General features: G+C 43.2%; 2 protein-coding genes across 4 annotated transcripts in view; both read right to left on the bottom strand.

Annotated features, from left to right (window-relative positions):
• The window catches only part of DNMBP (dynamin binding protein), a 112,165-nt gene extending 107,467 nt beyond the window's left edge, over positions 1 to 4,698 (bottom strand). For all 3 annotated transcript variants that reach the window (XM_061207193.1, XM_061207283.1, XM_061207352.1), the window contains exon 1: positions 4,401 to 4,698. The gene's annotated coding sequence lies outside the window, so the exon portion shown is untranslated. The remainder of the gene's footprint in view (positions 1 to 4,400) is intronic.
• Positions 4,699 to 19,137: 14,439 nt separating this feature from the next.
• CPN1 (carboxypeptidase N subunit 1) overlaps positions 19,138 to 21,774 on the bottom strand; it is a 34,818-nt gene continuing 32,181 nt past the window's right edge. The window contains exon 9 of the mRNA XM_061194436.1: positions 19,138 to 19,296. Coding sequence (XP_061050419.1) covers positions 19,138 to 19,296 — 159 coding nt within the window. The remainder of the gene's footprint in view (positions 19,297 to 21,774) is intronic.

Below are 21,774 nucleotides of genomic sequence, written 5' to 3'. Positions count from 1 at the left end.
GATATCTGCAAAGTGACGATAAGTGAACATCTATAAACTGTCTTCCACAAGTCAACAGCAACACAGACAGTAACTCCAATAGAAAACAGGCTAAGACAGGAATAAGTAATTTACAGATGAAACTATATGCATAAGAGATGCTCACAATCATTAGTAATCAAAGAAATATAAATAAAAATGACAAGGTATCACTTTGCACCTATGAGATTATAGAAGGTGGAGAGCTAGAGGAAGCTGAGTGCTGGCTGGGACATGAGGATACAGGACCCCTCAAACACTTCTGGCAGGAGAGAGAGTGGTGCAGCCATTGTGGGGAGGAATCTGGCACAGTTTGATCAAATCCAGGACATGCAAGCCTATGACGCAGTGATTCCCTTCGAAGTGTATATCCCACAAGTATATTACACAGCTTTATAAGTGGACAGGTATGAAGATGCTCATTGCAGCAATGTTTGTGGTGGTAGGAAGTAGAGACAACCTGAGTATCTATCACACAGAGAGGAGATAAGCAAAACTGTGGTTCACACACATAGCATGGAATATAATGCAGCATTTGGAAGCGAAGAATTAGATGTACATGTAGAAACACAGGTGTATCTTAAAAACAGTACTCAGAGAAAAAAGAAGCAAAATGAAATACAACATTACAAATTAAAATACATATAAAACAAATATCCCCACTTTGCAAGATCCTATACAGACAAAAAGAAACGTTATATGTGTTCAAACGAGCACCTGTGAAGCATGAGGTGAATGGGAGGAGGAGAAGGGAATTAAAAACAAAAGAAATCTTTTAGGCTCCTTGCATGTTAAAAAAGAATTCAAATGACCTATGATAAAAATAAAATTAGAATTGTTTCCTTCCCCTAAGTTCCCAACTTTCCTAACAACAAAAGCAACTTTGGTTGCCAGCTCTGTTGATGAGTAACAGCTTTTCATCCTTTTTCAAGCAGGAAGGGAAAAATTCAGGGATCAGCAGAGTACTAAAGGGATCAGTGGAAAATAGTCACGAAACAGTGTTTTTGTTCTCATGACCTGACAACCTGACTGAAAAGACCCGATTACCTCTTGATTAGGAGTGATTCAGCTCAAGACACGTTGCTGGCGTCAAGTTTTCATGCCCTTTGAAACTATTTACTTTCAGAACCCCTTCATATACAATCCTTTTTCCTCCTCACAGTGATTCCACACTACTTAGAATCTAAAAATTCTAGAGCTAGAGAGCACCTGGTTATTCTACAGATGAGGAAACACAGGCCAGAGGAGGATTGTGGTTTAGGCTCACACAGCTGGTATGAAAGGGAAGCTCTTACTGACTGTGCCCTTGTCCCCCTTCTGTCTCTCTGGCCCAGCAGCCAGAGTGATCCTGTTAAAACATAAGTCATCAGAAGCTTCTCTGTTCAAAACCCTCTACGGGCTCCCCCCTCACTCAGAGGAAAGGCCAAAATCCTTACAAAACGGCCTACACTGCTGTGCCCCTCCCCACCCCCACCGCCTCTCCTCTGCTGCACTTTCCCCTCGCCCACATGGGGACCACCTGGCCACTGTGACCTCATCATCCCTCACACATGCCAAACATGCTCCTACATCAGGGCTTGGACCTTGCTCATCCCTCCGCCTCCTGCTCACTCTCTCACTCCTCTCAAGTCTTAGATCAAAAGTGATTTCGGTAGAGGCCTTCTCTGACCACTGTGCACTTTGTGTGTACTCCCCCCGCCCCACTTCTTTTTTCTCACTTACGCCTCCTTCAGGTTCTCCACAGCACTTACAATCGTGTGACCATGATCCATTCACATATTTATTTCCTGTTTGCTTCCACACCACCAGAATATCTACTGCATGAGGGCAGGGCTTTGTCTGCTTCGTTCACAGCTGTATCCCCAGCACCAAGAACAGATACAGGTGCTCCATGACTATTTGTTGAGCCTTGGTTTAACAGCTCCTTCATCACAGAGCTGATCTGTGATCCGATTTCATGACTGCTACTTTAGACCTTTTTGCCTTTCCAGGCAAGAGACTGATATCTTATAATTAGCTCCTGGCCAATGAGACTAAGTTATCCAATCTTGAAGATTAGTTTATTCAGATGTTTTCCTAAGCAAGGCATAATAAGCAACTATTTAATATTAATTGAATTTACGTTTAAAACTTTTCATGAGTAATCTGAATGAATTTTAAGGATGCTTTAGCTGAAGATCAAGAACAATTGAGAATTTCAAAGCAGATAATCTTGTAATAATGCTGTGGGGTAGGTAATACATTAACCGACTTCAGAAACGACAGAATAATAAACCCAGAAAAATTCAAGCCTTATACCTGGCAGTTGGTATGCAAGCCTCCATTTGCATTTGTAGTTTAATTGTTTTTATCATTTAAAAAAGTTCCCCCAATTTAAAAAGTACCTGTAATCTGAACAATCACTGCAGTGTCTGAAATTTGAGAAATCGCTTTTTGCTTATTTAGCCCAACCTTGATAAAGTGAATGGGAGGGTTGAGAAGAATAACGCATTTAAAGATTCACTATGCATCCTGCAGAAAGGGTTTCCTTCTGAGGCAGAGAGAAATGAGTTTACTGGCTCTGGAGGCTTCCTAAATTGCAGTCTCCAAGTTTAGGGAAGATAAAAATCTAAACACATTCCATTTAACCCTTTTTCAGAATCAGAGCCTCATGGAGTCTTGCACTATGTTCTAAAAATGAACACCCACTCTTAGTGTTTAGGAGATCTAAATGATGATTCAAGAATTATGATTTATCATGTACTTTAAGAGGAGAAAAAGTAGTGTAAGTTCAATCAGTGCTTGAGAGAGGCTCTGAATTGCCTCTTTCATGTGGATGAACAAGGAACGTGAAAGGGTCTCTCGAGGTAAGAGGGACCCTAAGAAGAAAGGACCCAGAAAAGAAGAAACAAGAGATGGAAAAGGCTCTGCTTTGGGGCTACAAGACAAAATAACTTGTACATATTTGGACAGATTGTCTATGAAGATTATTATCATATCTCAGTTGAAAATTCACACAATATGAACACTGTATAAAAGACATCTTATCACATTTTCTGAGGCAGAATGTTCTCGGCTTATTGCAAAAGTTATCTGTGTGCCGCACAGACCCCATCCCCAGGGCAAATTTTAGCTATTCTCCACCACACACAAAGCACTCTATTCCAGTCTCTGACTTTAGTGAATTTAACACGGAGGTAATTTGAAAAATCTCTTTTCACTTATGTTAGCTCAATAATGATAAAGTGACTGGGAGTGTTGAGAACAACAGTGAATTTGAAGATTCACTATGCATCACGCAGAATTTTTTAAAAACGTGTTTTCTCAAAACTTTGTGTCGTTGACACAATGAGCGACATATGTTTCAAATTAACACGTAAACAGCAGGGAACTTTGGAGATGGAACGTAGTCGTAGAGGTCCTTTGATTCAATAATTTAGAGAAAAACAGGTGCTGGGGATAAACTAACTTGCTCATCACCTGGAATCTATTCTATGTTACGAGAGTAATAAACGCAGCACCAACTCTAAGAAACCACACCTGTATGCTGGCAGGTACTTCACTTTTCAGTATACAACTACAGATTAATCAGTTCTGTAACTTCAGCTATACAAACACGTGAAGCTAAACTATGCTCAAACGCTAAATATTACTGCTACCACTGGCTTGCCACATACCACAGCATCAGTGATTATGAAAGTGTTTCAACACAAAACGCTCATATTACTATAAAAGTATTACTGTAAAAATAGACCTAAAGGCAAGTTATCAATTACAGAATAATGTTGTAAGTGCCCTTCATTATTATATCAATATAAATGAGACAGACAATAAAGGATAATGAGATTCCATTTAAAGTGGGGTTTTTTTCATTTAAAATTTAACTCTATACACCAAGCATTCCCCACAGCACCTAATTTCCAGCAGACCTGGCCTGTATGTAACCCCAATATTCCTTTATTCAACTGACAGCACTGACACCCTTTTCAAGGTTAAATACTCTGAGAAATTGATGCCTGGTGGACATTAGTACCTGCGGCAGGAATGCAGGTGTACAAAACTCCACCATAACCAAACTTGCATCTCTAGCCAAACAGGTCTTACTCTTGCTTCGGTAAGCCATTCCCTGCTTGTCTCCCCGACACAGAATCACGGACTCCTATTCCGACTCAATGTGACTGTGCAAGCCAGAAGAATCTCTTCATCTGTTAAATAAGGGGGCTGGACTAATGCTGGATTCTTTTCCAGCTTTCAAATTCCGCCTCATTGCCGGAGCGGCAGGGTGGTGAAGTGAAAAGAGCCCTGGGCTTGCCTGACACCATTTAAAAAGCCCACGTCTGCATCCCTCGGACTGCCGGCCACCCGGCCTCCAACTCCCTGGCACCTCCCTGGGCCCGACTGACCTGGACCGGAGAACTCCGACGAGGGCCCGGCGCCCTGCTGCCCCTCGGGGGCTCCCGGCCGGGGCAGCGGCCGCGGCGGGGCAGCGCAGGCCTGGCCGCCCGGCGCGTTCCTCGGGGCGCGGGTCCCTTCCGCCCGCCGTCCCCGGACAGCGACCCCGGGCTCCCCGCCCGGCCTCGGCCGGCCCCTGACCTGCTCTCCGCCGCCTGGCGGTCCCTTGGCGCGGCGGGCAGCTACGGCCGCCTGTCCCAGGCCCGCTGTCACCTCCGCCCCTGGAAGCGGCGGGCGGGCCAATCCTGCGTGACTCAGCGTGGCGGCCCCGCCTCCGGCCTCCCGCCCAAGCTTCCGCCTCGCGCGGCCCGTGCGGCCCGGGGGCGCCACGCTCCTTCCCCGCGCGCCCACCCCCTCAGGCGCCCGCCCCGCTCTCGCACTCCCTGACGGCCGGCCTGGCTGCGCCCGCCCCATTACGTCAGAGGGGGCGGTGCCCCAGGACCTCCATTCGGGGAAACTGAGGCACCGGGCGGCGCGGCGCCGACCCTGCTAGGGCAGCTCGAGCGTCGGCTGCTCGCGGAGCGTTCAGTTCTACGTGCAGCTCCCGCTGATCGAAAGCTCCTTTCCTCCCTTGCCGATCCCTCACCCGCCACACTCCCCCTCCAACCTAGAAAAGGGTCAAATCCCATTTAGAGAAGCCGCATGCAGTTCCTGCCTGTGGTGCGGTTCTCTGTGCTGCCCGGAGGCAGTTTCCTTCATCCCCTCACAAATACTCGGCGTTCACTTCGGTCTGTTCATTTTTTTCTGAGGAAAGTCTCTCAGGACACCTTTGAGAATTTAAGAGCAAGGAACAGCAGAATGCAAGAACTAGGCAGGGCTGAGAGCACGCTTTTAACTCGTTCGTGAATCCTCGCGGGATTCCTTTTGTGTATTAATGGCCTCAAAGTCACACTGCTTGGTTTGTAGCTTGAATTTCTGTGCCTAGTTTCTGGGATCTACCTGGGGGATGCTGAAGAAGATGCAACAAGTCTGTCACTGTGAACGTATAACAGATAAACCTCTACAGATGGTCCCCACCTAAAATTGTTGGACTTGAGATTTTTCCACTTTACAATGCTGAGAAAATCGTAGGCATTCAGGAGGAACCACAGTAGAATTTTGAATTTCAATCTTTTCCCGGGCTGGCGATATGCTCTAGGATACTCTCTCCTGATGCTGGGCAGCGACAGTGAGGCAGCTCCCGGTCAGCCACAGGATCAGGAGGGCAAACCACCGATACACTTACAGCCGTTCTGTACTCATACAACCATTCTGGGTTTCACTTTCAGGACAGTATTCAATAAATTACATGATATAACCAATGCATTATTGTAGAATAGGCTTGTGTTAGACGATTTTGTCCAACTGTAGGTTAATGTGAGTGTTCCGAGCACATTTAAGGTAGGCTAGGCTATGATGTTGGGTAGGTTAGGTGTATTAAATGTATTTTCGACTTAGGATATTTTCAAATTACCATGGGTTTATCTGGACATAACCCCACTGTAAGTGGAGGAAGATCTGTATTTCAAATTTTTCATCAGCTGTTTCTCCTTTCTAGTGTTGTGTGTGTGTGTTAAAATACATGTAACATAAAGTTTATCATTTTAAACGTTTTTAAGTGTATGGTTCTATGGCATTAAGTACATTCACATTACACCACCACCATCCATCTCCAGAACTTTTTCATCTTCCCAAACTGAAACTGTAATCATTAAACGTTAACTCCTCATTCCTCTCTCCTCCTGGTCCCTGACAACCACCATTCTGCTTTCTGTCTCTATTAATTTGACTACTCCAGGTACCTCTTGTAAGTGGAATCATACAGTGTTTGTCTTTTGGGTTTTCTGTTTGTTTGTTTGTTCGTTTTTGCCGCGCAGCGCGGCTTGGGGGATCTTAGTTCCCTGACCAGGGATCGAACCCCCGGCCCTTGGCAGTGAAAGCCTGGAGTCCTAACCACTGGACTGCCAGGGAATTCCCAGTGTTTGTCTTTTGTGATTGGCTTATTTCACTTTGCATAGGTCCACAAGTTTCATCCACGTTATAGCATGTGTCAGAATTTCCTTCCTTTTTAAGGTGGAATAATATTACCTTGTATGCATATACCACATTTTGTTTATACATTCATCTGTCAATGGATGTTTTCCATCCAACGTTTGCTTCTACCTTTTGGCCATTATGAATAATGCTTCTGTGACCATGGGTGTACAAATATCTGTTTGAACCCCTGCGTTCAGTTCCTTTGTGTATATACCCAGAAATGGAATGGCTGGGTCACATGATAATTCTATGCTTCATTTTTTGAGGAACTGCCATACTGTTTTCCTCCTTTGCTTTTTGATGCATGTGCACATTGTGGGCACAAAACGTTCTAGTAAAATATCAATATTCTGGATTTTGACAAAATTGTCAGCAAATGCTTCATTTGCCTGTAAGACAGTGACTTTTCTTCTCTCAGTAATAAGTAATTAACATTACAAATCCATTGCCTTTATTTTTGAAGATATTGTTCCTATTCAGTTAACTACAATTTTGTTTGTGTTCTGGGGATATATTTTTCTAATAGTTTTTGGACAGAGTCAAGTATGCCACATGAGGGAAGAGGGGTAAATTGGGTGATTGGGATTGACATATACACACTACTATATATAAAATAGATAACTAATAAGGACGTACTTTATAGCACAGGGAAATCTACTCGGTACTCTGTAATGGCCTATATGGGAAAAGAATCTAAAAAAGAGTGGATAAATATATATGTATAACTGATTCACTTTGCTGTACACCTGAAACTAACACAACATTGTAAATCAACTATACTCCAATAAAAAATTTTTTAAAAAGTATGCCACATGAAAGCAAAATGAAATTAAAATCAAGCATTTCATTTAAAAAAGAAAACAACTGGGAATTCCCTGATGGTCCAGTGGTTAGGACTCCACACTTCCACTGCCAGGAGTCCGGGTTCGATCCCTGGTCAGGGAACCAAGATCCTGCAAGCCGTGCAGCACAGCCACAAAAAAAGAAAAGAAAAGAAAACAACTTTGGATGTCTTAATGTACACCCAGCCCGACTGGGACCTGTTTCTTTTACCTAAAAGAGTCAGTTTCAGAAAGATCTGATTACTGAATCTAAATCTTTGGAAGTGGGTTCTTTGGTGAGTACACTAAAGTTTAAGAACCACTGCCCTAGGGCATCGAGAAGATTCTGAATCATCAAAGGCAAAATAATATTCTTTCACTCACCAACAAAGATTTACAATGCAGCATTTGCAATGCAACAAGCATCATGCTGGATGTTTGGGATTCAGCCTGACAAAGACAACCAATAAGCACCCTGCTCTCATGGAGCTCACATTCTAGAGTGGGGTAACAGACAATAGATAAATAAACAAATGGTAAGCCAAATAATTACAGGGTATGGTGAATGCTGTGAAGGAAATAACCCAGATGATATGATAAATTAGATCATAGAGAATTAAATCCTAATGCCCTAGGCATCCATTGTATGTAATGATTTAACGTCTCTCCCATGCAAGGGGAATGGTACAAGTTATACACAGTCCTTGAGAGAAGTGAGTACAGAATCACTGTGTTCTGTGGTTTAGATGAGGATCTGGTCTGATAAGGGCCAAAGTAAGAAGTGGAAACCTTCTTTGAATATAGTGGTTGGTGGTCAGGGAAGTCTCTGGGGACATAACGTTTACTTGAGACCAAAATGATGAGAAGGAATCAGCCGTGTAAAGAGCTGAGGAAGTACCTTTCCGGTGGGAGAAACTGAAGGTGCAAAGCCCTGAAGTAGAAAACAACTTGCTCAGTTTCACAACAGAAGAGAAGGCTGTGTGAGAAAGAAAGCAAGTACTATGGGATGAAATTATAAAACAAACAAGGGTGAAGATCATCCTGAGCCTGATGGGCCATGATAAGGAGTTTGAATTTCATTTTAAGTCAATGTATTGATACATTCTAAAATATCCTCAATTGAAGGGACTGAAATGAAAAGGATCAAAAGAGGTAAATGTATGTGGAACTTCTTTGTTAGCAATAATAATAGTATCTGCATGTGCGATATTAAAAAGTTTGTTTTTTCCCCTGGATAATCCTCAATAAACCAAAATCAATTCCTGTGCATTTTGATTAATCTCATTGATCAAAATTATTTAGGCGTGTCATCCTTTGATCCCATGTCTGAACCTAAATCCAGCGTGTTAGGACACACTCAAGTATCCATTGCTGTTATGATGGACTGTGTCACTAACAGTGTCCATGGCTTTGCCGCAAATCAAAGGCAACTCCCCAAGGTTTCCCTCTGGAACAACTTAGTGGTAGAATATAGAAGGCATAGGTTTAGTCTTCCATGTCAGAGAAAGAAGAGATAGCACTTGGAAACACTAACAACTATGCATTAAAATGGTGCCAGAATGCACCGGGACAGAAAGGAGAGGACTCTAGTTGAGTGGAGGAAGGAAGGCTAGGGGAAGTCTGGTGCTCTCTTGGGGAAGGGAGGAGTCCAGGGTGATTTTTGAGAGAGGGTATCTGTCTAGTGGACTTGCGCTGAGGCAAGGCCAGCTCCTAGAAGAAGACAATGGAAGCCATTTGGTTCCATTTAGGAATAGACCCCAGTTGGCAAAAGTAAAGCCAATTCCCGTTTTGTAAGGAAGTTCTGAATTCAAAAAAAGGACTGTATCATGTTTATCTTAAGGGTTGTTCTTATATATTAATATAGTGTTTCCTAGGGGCTTCTTCTCTTCCTACCTGCTTGCAGAAGCTTGAAATTAGTTTAATGAGGAACAGGAAATTCTTTCATAATTAGAAGTAAAAATCAAACTGGCAAACAAACAAATCTACCTTAAAATGCTAATGCCTAGTTGAGGTAATATTTTGGAAAAAACTCACTCTCTTGTGTATCCATCAAAATATATTTAAGTGACACTATCAGATCTCTTCTTATTTCCATGAGGAGACAAGAAAGAAAGAAGATATTTGGGAATCTGGAAGGAGATAGGGGAAGGAAAGAAAAGGGAAGCTGAAATACGGAAGACAAGTTTATAGTAAATGTTTATTGAGAGCTAGCCTTATGTTAAGAACTTACCATATATTATCTTTTTTCTTTTTTTTTTAAGATTCTTTTTTGATGTGGACCATTTTTTAAAGTCTTTATTGAATTTGTTACAATATTGCCTCTGTTTTGCTTTGGTTTTTTGGCCTCAAGGCATGTGTGATCTTAGCTCCCCGACCAGGGATCGAACCCACACCCCCTGCATTGGAAGGCGAAGTCTTAACCACTGGACCGCCAGGGAAGTCCCTATCTTTTTTCTTTTATTAATCAGAAAAAAAGTTATTACCCCAAGAAACAGAACCTGGGTTCCCCCATTTGAATAGAATCAATAATTCTTGAAAAGTAATTTATAAACTGTCTTTATTTTCTTTCCCAGGTTGTCTACAATAATGGAGAAAGATAATCAAGGTCATCATTTCCTTCTCCAAATAATATTGGTTGTTTTTTCTTAGCACATATCATGACAACAACCCAGCAAGTAATTGTTATCTTTAGCTTATAAATGAGGAACTGAGGCTCCCTGGGGTTAAACAGCTGGCCTAGTGCTTTCCACACTTCCCATACTTTAGTCATTCCTATACCACTTTTTGCCATAATCTTGCACTCTCAGAAAACCATCACAACAGTTCTTGACTAAATGGCACACCACCTTTCTAATTTTTAAAATATTTTTATTTAAATTTACTCACTTTGTTTTTTTAAGGGAAATTTTGTACCACTCCCATAAACGCAAAACCAGTATATAGATTGAAATTAATAGGAGGTAATCTTTAAAACAATGAAAACAAAATGGTTACTTTTTAAAATGTTTTTAGTTCTTTTATTTATTTATTTATTTATTTATTTAAAGAAAGATTTATTTATTTATTTATTTATTTATTTATTGGCTGTGTTGGGTCTTCGTTTCTGTGCAAGGGCTTTCTCCAGTTGCGGCGAGTGGGGGCCACTCTTCATCGCGGTGCGCAGGCCTCTCCTGTTGTGGAGCACAGGCTCCAGACGCGCAGGCTCAGTAGTTGTGGCTCACGGGCTTAGTTGCTCCGTGGCATGTGGGATCTTCCCAGACCAGGGCTCGAACCCGTGTCCCCTGCACTGGCAGGCAGATTCTTAACCCCTGCGCCACCAGGGAAGCCCCTATTTATTTTTAATTAATTAATTTAATTTACTTATTTTTGGCTGCATAGGGTCTTCGTTGCTGCACGCGGGCTTTCTCTAGTTGCGGCTAGTGGGGGCTACTCTTCGTTGCAGTGCGTGGGCTTCTCACTGCGGTGGCTTCTCTTGTTGCAGAGCACGGACTTTAGGCACGCAGGCTTCAGTAGTTGTGGCACACGGGCTCAGTAGTTGTGGCGCACAGGCTTAGCTACTCGGCGGCATGTGGGATCTTCGCGGACCAGGGCTCGAACCCCTTTTCCCCTGCATTGGCAGGTGGATTCTTAACCACTGCGCCACCAGGGAAGCCCCAAAATGGTTATTAAATTCTAATTCTGAGCTTGAGGGCTACTCTCCATTTTGTTAAAAACAAATGAAACTAGTCAGTGTTAGAAAGTTAGAGCCAAAGAGAAACTTTCTCCTTGATATATTCAGAAAGATCTAAAGAAATTGTTAAAAGAATAACTTTCTAAGTAATTTATTGCTTGATCAGAACATCAAGCAAAATTGGCTCATGCACCACTTGAGTAGTCCTAAAGAATATTTTGAATACTACTTGTGATTCTTTACCCATATTTTGGGAAATACCTGATTTGCCCAAGATAACAGAGCTCGTAAATGACAAAGCTAGGATTCAAACCACCATCTGCCAAAGTCTTTCCACTGTGCAATGTGGGCTCCCCACTCAGATAGTTTCAGAACTTTTCTCTGAACCGGCCGTGTTTTTCTTCTCTTGGCAATGTTTTATCCTGGTGCATCCATGAGACTTAGTGACATCATGACCTTCAGTGTCCTTCCCGAAAATGTTCTGGGAACTATAAATCACACTCCAGCGGAGGGCTGACTCTTGTGTGGCCTGGTGGAACTGTGCTCTTTCGATATGACACTGTGCTTCTTTGACACAGTCTGGGAATGTATTACCTGCTCAAGGAGCTGGACCACATAGCTGTCTCTTACTGAACTGTGGTCAAGTTCATGTCCCTCCTACCCCCACCTCCTACATGATATATATGTTTGAAATTATTGTAAAGTGTTTCACATAAAGGAGTCATCCAACTTCAAGCTGTACTAAGTCAGGTCTATATTAGCCAAGCAAAGCAAGGAACTAACGAGGACTACGATTCAGTCCTTTGACAGGGCTGATCTCAGTCGCTTCACACACTGTTGTAAAAAGTGTCCACCTCTCCCTCTCCTCACATTAGCTGAATTCATCGAAGGCAGAGACTAGTGGATTTATCTTTGTATCCTATTGCCTAGCAAAGTGCCTGGCACATAGGTGTGTCTGATAAATGTTTGTTGAATGACTGAGTTCACTTGAGTTAAAGTCATAGTAAAATTATAACAGTGCTTGATTTTAATAAAATTGTAATGTTCTTTTGTTGTTATTGTCCATAACCATCCATTCTTTATTTGGTAACAGTGTTTTGTTTTTTTTAAAAGACGGGACCCAACTCTCCTACACTGGCTTCCCATACCCACCCTCCGCCTTCTGGGAGTGGGCATACAACCCCAGACTGACCAATCAGAGTCACCATGATGGTTTTTGGGACAGACATGTCACCCAATTTGTGCTCTTGAGAGTCAGGCCCAAGAATCAATGGTTTGTTGCTAGGCTGGTAGAATACAAGCTTGAAGCTGCTATGGGTCATCTAGTCCTGCAAGGTAGCACCTGTGTGAGAAGGCAGTCACCACTGAAGACAATGAAATCAAGAAGTGGAGAAAGATTCCAGCCCACATAACTGGGGCACCTGGATCCAGCCGTGTCTGAAAACCCTTCTTATAAATTTTTAGTTATTTGAACCACTAACGGTCCCATCTTTAAACTACTGGTTCAGAAGTGCTAGTCTGAGATGAAATGTTTACTGTCCCCTAGCAAAATGAGAAAAATAATTTCATTGATAACACTTTTTAATTCTGAGATTATATCTTTTTAATTTTTGGCATTAGAGTGTTTATGAATTGATGGTGATGGTAGATTGCAATTGTATTTTTCTAATATTCCTTAATAGAAAGTTAGTCTAAAATAGAAAGTTAGCAGACCCTTTATCTATCCCTCTGTCTTAGTCTGCTCCAGCTGCTATAACAAATTACCAGAGACTGGGTAGCTCAAACAACAAACACTTATTTCTCACAGTTCTGGAGGCTGGGAAGACTGAGATCAGGATGCCAAGCATGGCCAGGTTCTGGTGAAGACCTGCTTCCTGGCTTGGAGATGGCCTTCCTGTAGCCTCACGTGGCAGAGAGAGTGAAAGTGCTAGCTCTCTTCCTCTTCTTATAAGGACACCAGTGCCATCATGGGGGCTTCCCCCTCGTGACCTACTTACTTTCCAAAGTTTCCATCTCCAAATACCATCACATTAGGGCTTCAATGTGTGAATTTGGGGGGGACACAAACATTCGGTCCATAGCACCTTCCATTAAAGAAATTTCTTTTTAATCTGTCTGTGAAATAAGTCTGCTATAAACTACAGTGTATGTAAAATACTATATTTGGATATACAAAAAATAATAAAGTTGTGATCCTTTTATTTCTCAGTTTATTTGTACTTCAACTGAGTCCAGAAAGGATTTAAGGAAATTCACTCGACTCCTTTGATCTAATGCCCAGGATGGACTCTTCATTCCAAAGGCCTCATGTGAGACAATCTGAAAGGAAGTCAAAGAGGCCTTTCCTCCCTCCTCCTGTGGGGTAGGCATGGATCCAAGTGATGGTTTTATCTGCCTGCTCCCTGGGGCTGTGCAATAAGAAGCGATGTGTCAGCAGAAATAGGCACCACCCCTGAAGGCTTCTCCTTAGCTGCTGGTCACCCATCTGGCAATGGCTCCAGGTCCCTTGCTTCTAGGTGAAGCCACATCCCACATGCAGCAGGGCCCTTGATTGGGTGAGGGCAAAGGTGCAGGGAATGTGTGGGAAGTGAAGAGAATGAAGGTAGGAGAGGGAAAGATCCATGAGGGGAAGGGGCGTGGGCAGGAACAGTAAGTGCGGAGGGGAGGAATAAGAGAAAGTAAGAGGGGAAAAAGCCTTTATACATAGTGGAATTTAACTTTTGGGAGGAGGGAGAGAAGTGATGTTTGCTTAGGCATTTGCCCAGGACGAATGTTTACTCAGGCTTAATAGCCAGAATGAAGTTAGTGTTAAAGTTGAAGTGAAGTAATATGCTAGGCAGGAGGTGGGCATGACGGAGTGTTGGTACAGGGTATGTGTTGGGAGTGTGTGTATTAGACAAATCATCGTACCACATATGTGAAGATGATGCTCTAGACACATGAACTTTGACTTCTCCCGTTCTGATGGCAGATTTGTCCCAAGCCAGTGTGTTCCACTTTCTCAATCCTTGTTTTTGAGATGGCTGGTCTTGTTAGGGGCGTTCTCTGTGGCCATGGAAAAAGTGAATCTTATTGGCTCACTTATAACTAGACTAAATGTGGTTTGGATGTTATGCTGTGTCTTGGACCTATGCTGGGTTAGGCTTCTAGGATGTTAGATCATAGATTGGGAAGCTAAACACACACACACACACACACACACACACACACACACACATCCTTAGACCCAGGAGATGCAGCTGCTCGAAGCAGCCAGGCTCTTTCCTGCTGCAGGGTCCTTGGCCTTGCTACTCCTTCTGCCTGTACCTTTCATTCCTATTCTTTGTAAGCCTTCATTTTTCTTATCCTTTGTATCTCAGCCCAAATATCACCTCTTCAGAGAAGTCTTCCCTAACCATCCTATTTCAAATAGATCCCCTGGCATTTCCTCTCTCAGTACCACTTCTCAGCTAGTAATTATTTTAATGTATTTGTTTAACGAACTTGTTTTATTCTTTGTCTCTCCCTCAAACCCTCAGAATCCAAATAGGTAGGAACCGTGTCTCTCTGGTTTACCACCATCTCCCTGACTCTTAACACAGATAACACAGGGTCTGATTCATAAAAGGACTCAACTATCTGTCAAATGAATGAACTGCTCTGAATCCATATCTTGGGTCTTTTGCAGATAAAAACATGACACCACTGTATTGGGATCTTTTTGTTTTAGAATAAAATTTCCAACTGTGAGAAATTATGTTTGGCTATTTAAGAGGGCTCCTGCTCCTGCTTTTCCTTCAAAGTGTCCTGAAGTTGGATAGAAGAGTTTAGGATGTTACACACTGTTTATTGATTTTGGCTCGTTGGGAAGGGCAGAAGAGCCTCCATCTAAAGAAGAGTTCTGTCTACAGAGTCTCTGCACATGCTTTACATTTTCTCTTGCTTTAGTATTTGTGACAGTGGTACACCTCCACAATCTAGTAACAAACAATTTGGTGCAAATAATGGTAACTATTGTAAGCAAGAAACTACAGTTATCCAAAGGCTGAAGTCCCTGCTGTCAGAGACATGTACTCTTGACCTCTTGACTATACCAGCCGTCTTATTTAAAAAGAGTTGTATGGTTTTGTTTTTCCCTGTTCTTTGTTTCACATACATTCTATATGAGGTAGAAGCTTGGCAGCCAAAGCACTCCATAGGGTGATCACAATTGGTTATTTATATTTTATTGGTTTATATCCTAATTTACAAAACAATTTGAGATAGTTTACATATTAGTTTTCTATTATTGTATAACAACTTAGCATAAATGTAGAGGCTTCAAATGGCATGAATGTATTACCCCCCAGTTTCTACTGGTCAGGGGTCTGGACATGTTTTAGCTGGATCCCCTGCTGCTCTCTCACAAGGCTGCACCCAAATGTGGGCTCAAGCTGATTCAAATGGTTGACACAATCCATTTCCTTGTGGTGTATAATTGTGTCCCCATTTTCTTGCCAGCTGTTGCCTGGCACCACTCACATCTCCTAGGGGCTGCTTCTCTTCACAGGCAGTTCACAACCTATCTGTCTGCTTTCTTTCTCCCAGGCCTGGGAGAGAAACTCTCTGCTTATAAAAGGCTGGTCTGTTTAGGTTAGGTCCACCCAAGATAATCTCCTGTTTGATTAACTCAGAACCAGCTGGCTTGGAACCTTGATCACATCTGCAAAATCCTCTTGCCATATAGTGGAACATAAGTAGGGGAGTGATATCTTATCACAGTCACATTCACCTGCAAGGGGAGGGATTATACAAGGGCAGGGGTCATGGGGACTCATTTTAGAATTCTGCCTACCATGGTTTATAATAATAATTTTAAAAATGCATGCTCAAAACTATACTAGATAAAAGAAGAAAAATAGTAAAAGAGGAGAGGAGGAGGAAAAAATGTGAAAATAATCCTGGAATCATTCACTCAACAAATATGTTTGCTGTGTTTATATATACCAGGCACTGTTCTGAGTGCTGGGTGGAGTAAAATGAAAAGGTAAGGTAGTCACAGCTTACCAGAGCAGAAACTTCTTCAGGCACCAGTACCAGGTCCAACAGTCATTCGGTATCATCCTGTCTGAAAACTGGAAATTCTCCTATCTAGTCACATAAGGAAAATCACTGTGTCAAAAAAATCTTCAATCTGGAAGGAAAAGTGCTAGGAAGAATACGGAACAAACAAAGACCTTCCAGCACATGAGATTTAAAAAAAAAAAAAAGAGAGAGAGACAGAATAGGCTGGGTTCAGCTCCTCGGGATCTGCCTCACCTCCGAACTCCCCTTTGCACCCCTAAGTCCATGATGTCCCTGTCAGCCTCACTGGTTTGCAATCGACTAGTCTGATGAGTGATAATACTCTGAGGAGGGTCCAGGGCAGGAGCTGCCTTCCCCTCCCTACTGATTTATGAGAGTCTCACCTTTAATTCCAAGTGAAGGTAGATATTATCTCCATTTTTTTTTTCCAGATGAGTAACCATGATTCAGAGAAGGTAAGTTACTTGTTCAAGGTCAGGCAGCAAATAAGGAGCAGAGCTAGGATTAAAACTCAGGTCTGTCAGAGCCCAAAATCCATGCCCTTAACTACAGTATTCTACCCCTTTGGGAAACATTATCTATCTAGGCTCGCATTTTGTGCAGAAGACTTCCTCTTTAAAATAAGATCCTAGATATAAAATAGAAAGGCTCCTGGCCAGGAAAATGCTGGAGTCAAAGCTGGAGGACGTTCCTTCTTGTCCTCTGAATCCTGCCCCCTCTCTCCCCCATCAGCTCTGATTTCACATCCTTCCTCCATATTGAGAAATTTTCGTACAGTCATGGCCAGACCCTGTATTTTCCATATAATATTCTGTCTGTATTATCACCTCCTGCTTGAGTGAATTTTACTCAGGATAGTCTTTAAGGTTTGGTGGAAAACCTGCATCTCCTTTAGTGCTTAAAATCCTCAGGATGGCAGGCCGGGAGTGTCTGAATGAGAAGGCTGCAAATCTTGAAGAGGTCAGTGAAGCCATCGGGGGCTGACAGGAAGCCCTCTGGGTAACTCATGAGTTGCCTGGTGGTCCCCACCCCTGTTGCCCAGCCCCGGTTTGGGCCACTTCTCACCTGGCTCTCAGCAGCCTCCTCGCTGAGTCGGCCTTGCCGCTGCTGCAGCCAGCTCTTGAGGCCGCAGCCAGGGTGATGGCTCTAAATGTGATTCTGCTGCTCCCCTCAGTGGAACCCTCCAGTGGCTCCTTGTTCTTCTCAGGATAAAGTCGAAGCTCTGTAATATGGTTCAAAGGTCCTGCACGGTCTGGCCCCTCCCCACCCCACTGGCCTCTCTGGGCACCTCACTCACTCCCCCTGTGCTGAATTTCTTGCAGCTCCCCAAAGGCCGCCCTCTCCCGGGCCTCCAGCCCTCGGTACTTGCAGTCCCCTCAACCTAACCCTTGCTCCCCCATTTCTCTCCCTCTTGCCAACGCCTATTTATCTGACCTTATTACATCTCACCGTAGACTTCACGAACTCTGAGATGCCTTTCCTGATCGTCCCAAGACTATGGTAGGGCCCTTCCCACAGTCTCCCCATCCCCCCGCCCCAGAGTTCACTGCATCACAGCAATTATCATAAGGCAATGTAATGACCTATTTGTCTTCCCAACTAGGTCACGGCAGCCCTGAGATAATGAGCTGTATCTTATTTCTCTTTGTATTCTCTGCATTTATTGAGAGCAGGACTCAATAAATGTCCCCTGCATGAATGAATGAATAAATGAATAAATAAAAGCATACGGCTGGGCCAGAGAAAGCACTGTGACCATACTTTGCAAACACCAGCTCTGTTAAATGGCTATGTACGAGGGAAGGTGAAATCAAAGTAAGTGATATTCAGACAATCTGGAAAAATCGAGTGCATATGGCAACCTCAGGCACAAAGTCTCACTGAATTGAAAAGAGCCCGCTCAAGTAGCTCCTTCTTTCTAACAATAAGAAGGGAACCAAGGGATATGGGATTAAAATTGGGAAGAAAGAAAACATCACCTGAGGAGAGAATTTCCTTTTTAAATGGGAAAAGATATATTTTTCTTCTGTTTCCCTTTTAACCACAGATTGAGAGATTGCTCAAGTAGCAAAAATAAATCATGTGTTAATCCTAATCTTGAATGGCCTCCTACAGAGGGTGGACTGTCACAGCTAGAGCACCTCTTATTTTCTGGTGGGCGTGGGAATACTTGTTGAGAGCAGCTACTTTGCTCAATGTTAAGAAAGGTCTGGGTGAGTTAGAGGCTAGGGCGCCAGGGGGGGAGGCTGACAAGGTGGGGGGAGGTGGAGCAAGTTGGGGGAAATGCAGCCTGCCCTGTCTCACTGAGGCTGAGCCCTGAAATGGGTGATGATGGGTAAAGAACCCCCAGCAAGCCCTGGGGACAGGGTACTAGGGAACCCCAGCATGCCCAGTGGGGGTTTATGAACTTGCATGACGTGTGATGAAAGACTACACATGCCTTCAAAATCTTCAGTGACATCTACTTTGCTTAATAACACTTTTAGTACAAATGGGTTTGTTCTGGAGAACTCAGCGGGGTGGAGAGTGCTGTGTATCCCTGGCACAGCGTCAGGACACAGTCATTCCACAGGGGCATCTGCATTACACTTATACGCCCAGAAAATGTTTGAAAGATGCATATTGTTTAAAATGCCCATGTATGAAGCAGCGGGACTAGGTGTTTGTGTGTGAAACCCTTTTCTTAATAAGAAACTATTGGCTCTTGTTGAAACAGTCCTCTGGGATTTCAGAAGAATTGGTCACCTGGTCTTGCTATGTAATGATGGATCATTTCAGCCTTTCAGCCATTCATCCAGAAACCTTCATTGGGTACTTACTGTGTTGCAGGCTCTCTGCTAGACTCTAGAGATAGTGACTAACCAGCCAGAACCAGTCTCTGGACACAGCGTAGACTGGCATAGAGCCTTCTGGACCTAAACCATACCCTCAGAATCGGAAAATCTTACTGAACACCACTGCATGTATGTACTGCTGCATCAGAGGGTTTACCCCTGGAACAGATGGAGACCATTCTGAATTGTTCTGAATATGTTTATATTTAAATATGTCTCAGATAATAAAATAGAAAGAATGCTTCATCTGGTGTGAGAGCGGGAACAAAGCCTTTCTAAAGTGTTGCCCCGGGCACTGTGGATTTCAGGCAGGGACTCTCTGGGACTGTTTCATCATCATTTCTTTTTTCCTAGCTGCCCGGGGCTGCACTTTCTTTGGTAAGACTCTGCCTCTATGCCCTGAGTTGGGGCCTCTCCTCTTAGGGGCTGCTGAAGGGGTGCTTCTCTTGAGTTGGAAATTAACCTGGAAAAAAGAAAAAGAAGCTAGGAGAGCACAGGAATCAGTTTTCCATTTCCTAGGATTGAAATTGGCGGAAGACCAGTTTGGACCTTGTTTTACCATGGTTCTGGGTTCTGAGGACAAGGGACCAAGGAGAATATCACAGCAACCACCCAGAACAGCATTGATGGTGTCTTACAGGCTTGGCTAATATTCCCCTCAAAGTGGCACATAATCACTGGTGATACATAGGGTATATCGACATGAACTTAACGTACATTTATTTATTTGTAATAGAAAAAATTATATCTACACCTCAAACCATGATTTTACCGATACTGTTGTTCAGTGCAAGAACTAAGATTGATGGTGCCACAATAATCCCCTTTATGCTGACTCTGTGAATCATAGGCGTTGTGCTCAGGAATGCCAAAGAATGCCTCAGACCTTCAGAACTAAACTTTCTGTCATAATTGTTTGGAAATAGAGATAGTAGAGATGATATAGATTGTTAGTATGGATTCTTAAATTCCCAGTGTCCATGTGCATTAATGTACTGTTTCCAGCAGTACATTGAAACGTCCCTTCTGGCCATGCACACAGAGGTAAAGATGCTTCTGACTGACAAGTGTGGGATGCGCTGGCTGTGCAGAAGCCATACAGCTGTCCCAGGAAGGAAAAGGCGAGGGTGTGGCACAGTGTTCTAACCACACTCCCCAGAGGCATCCTTGGCTTTCAGGCCCTGGGAACAGTGTGAGCTGCTGAAGCCAGCGGGGAGTTGGAAAACATGTGACAGACATGCCCCTTTCACAACAAACCACAGCCAGCTTTTCTGCTAGCTCTCCCAAAGCGGGAGAAATCAGAGCCAATTGCACTGTATCAGTACTATTTCCTATATAGTAATATAAGGATCGAGGAAAAGAAAGAAAGAGAGAGAGAGAGAGACAACAAAATGAGGCGAGGACAGAGGAAATTAAAGGAGCGGGACATCTGGAAGGCAGTGGGGAAAGCCAAGGGGAAAACACTGGACTCTCGGAGATACTTTAAAGAGTTTTAATTGCAGCACGAAAACTCTCTAGTAAATGATCTTTTTTCTTTTCTCTTCCCTCAACCAAATGGATCTCTGCTTTAGAATGGGAAAAGACTCAGCTGGGATCAATATATGTATTCTTAGCTGTGACTGTATCTGAGAATCGTATCCAAAAGACAGATTTTCCCACCTCTGAGTTATATTTGATACAATGATGGGTTATGTTAATTAATTTAAAGGCTATATGACAAAGGAGATGAGATATTTTGAAGCAGAATTTGTTACTTAAGAGGATTTGTCCTTGTTTGAATTTGTAATTGAACAGACTTGCATGTAGTGCAAGACTTCTGTAAGCAGCTGCGTAACAGTCATTTGATTTTAGGGTAGATGAGGAGCAGGGGGATAACAAGAAAAAAGGGAAAGAGGATGCATTGGTAGGGAAATTGGGACCAGGTAACAGGCTGCCAGGGAAGAGTTACTCTTTGCTTCCTGCATCTGCAAGTAGAAGTCGTTTATATCCTGCAGGAGATGGGAGTGGAGGGGAAAGGGGGAACTGTCTAGAAATTTCAGAGGAATTTTCAAAGGATTTAAGGAGCTCTTGACCTTGATCCTTGTTTTAAAATAAGGGGTTATGAACATAGGTTGTGAGCTTAGAACGAGGCCCTGTAACAGACTGGCTACGAAGGCAATCCTGAGAGCCCCACAGAGGCTGGAATCATGGCTCCCACTTACTCACTGTGTGGTATTGGACAAGTTACTTATGTTCTCTAAGCTTCACTTTCCTCAGCCACAAATGGGGATATGTAGATCTACCTTACAGGGTTGTTATGAAGGTTAAATGAGATAATTCTGGAAAGCTCTCAGATAATGTCTGACACATAGTGGCTGTTCAATGAATAGTACCTATAACTATTTGAAAAGGCAAGATACTTGACTGCACTGAGTTAACAGGGAAAGGGGAGGGAGGGTCTGCTAAGCTCTTGGGATGTATAGAGAAGGAACAGGACAGACTGAGGACGGAAGACCTGACATGAGAAAAAGGTCCATAGATGCTCATTAACCAGGATGGCATCATTACCTTTTCCTCATTTGAGAAACCAGAGGATTAGTGTCCATGATCTTTGAGCCTCTTTACCTCTGAGATCACGATCTAATACGACCACAGCTAAAAAGGTCCAGGCTGTAGATCAAAAAAGTTCTTTGCTTCTCATCCTATCTATAAAAGAAAGCCTTTTGGAGAGCTGAATATTGGAGAGCAGCTGGCTGGCTCTTTGCTGAGGTGAGTGGAAAGCAAGGCTGCCCGGGCACATGGGCACCAGAAGGGGGCAGAGTGCCATCTGGTGGTAGTCCTTGCTGACGGTGCAGAAGAACGTAAGCCTGTGTATCTGCACAAGGTCTCTGGGATTTACGAACTAACATTTGTTGAGCACTTTCTACGTGTAAGTCACTGTACTAAAGGCTTTACATGCACT

Source organism: Eubalaena glacialis, chromosome 1 (assembly GCF_028564815.1).
Source record: "Eubalaena glacialis isolate mEubGla1 chromosome 1, mEubGla1.1.hap2.+ XY, whole genome shotgun sequence".
Lineage (NCBI taxonomy): Eukaryota > Metazoa > Chordata > Mammalia > Artiodactyla > Balaenidae > Eubalaena > Eubalaena glacialis.
The sequence above is the reverse complement of the archived record's forward strand: the minus strand, read 5'-3'. Positions and strand labels throughout refer to the sequence as shown.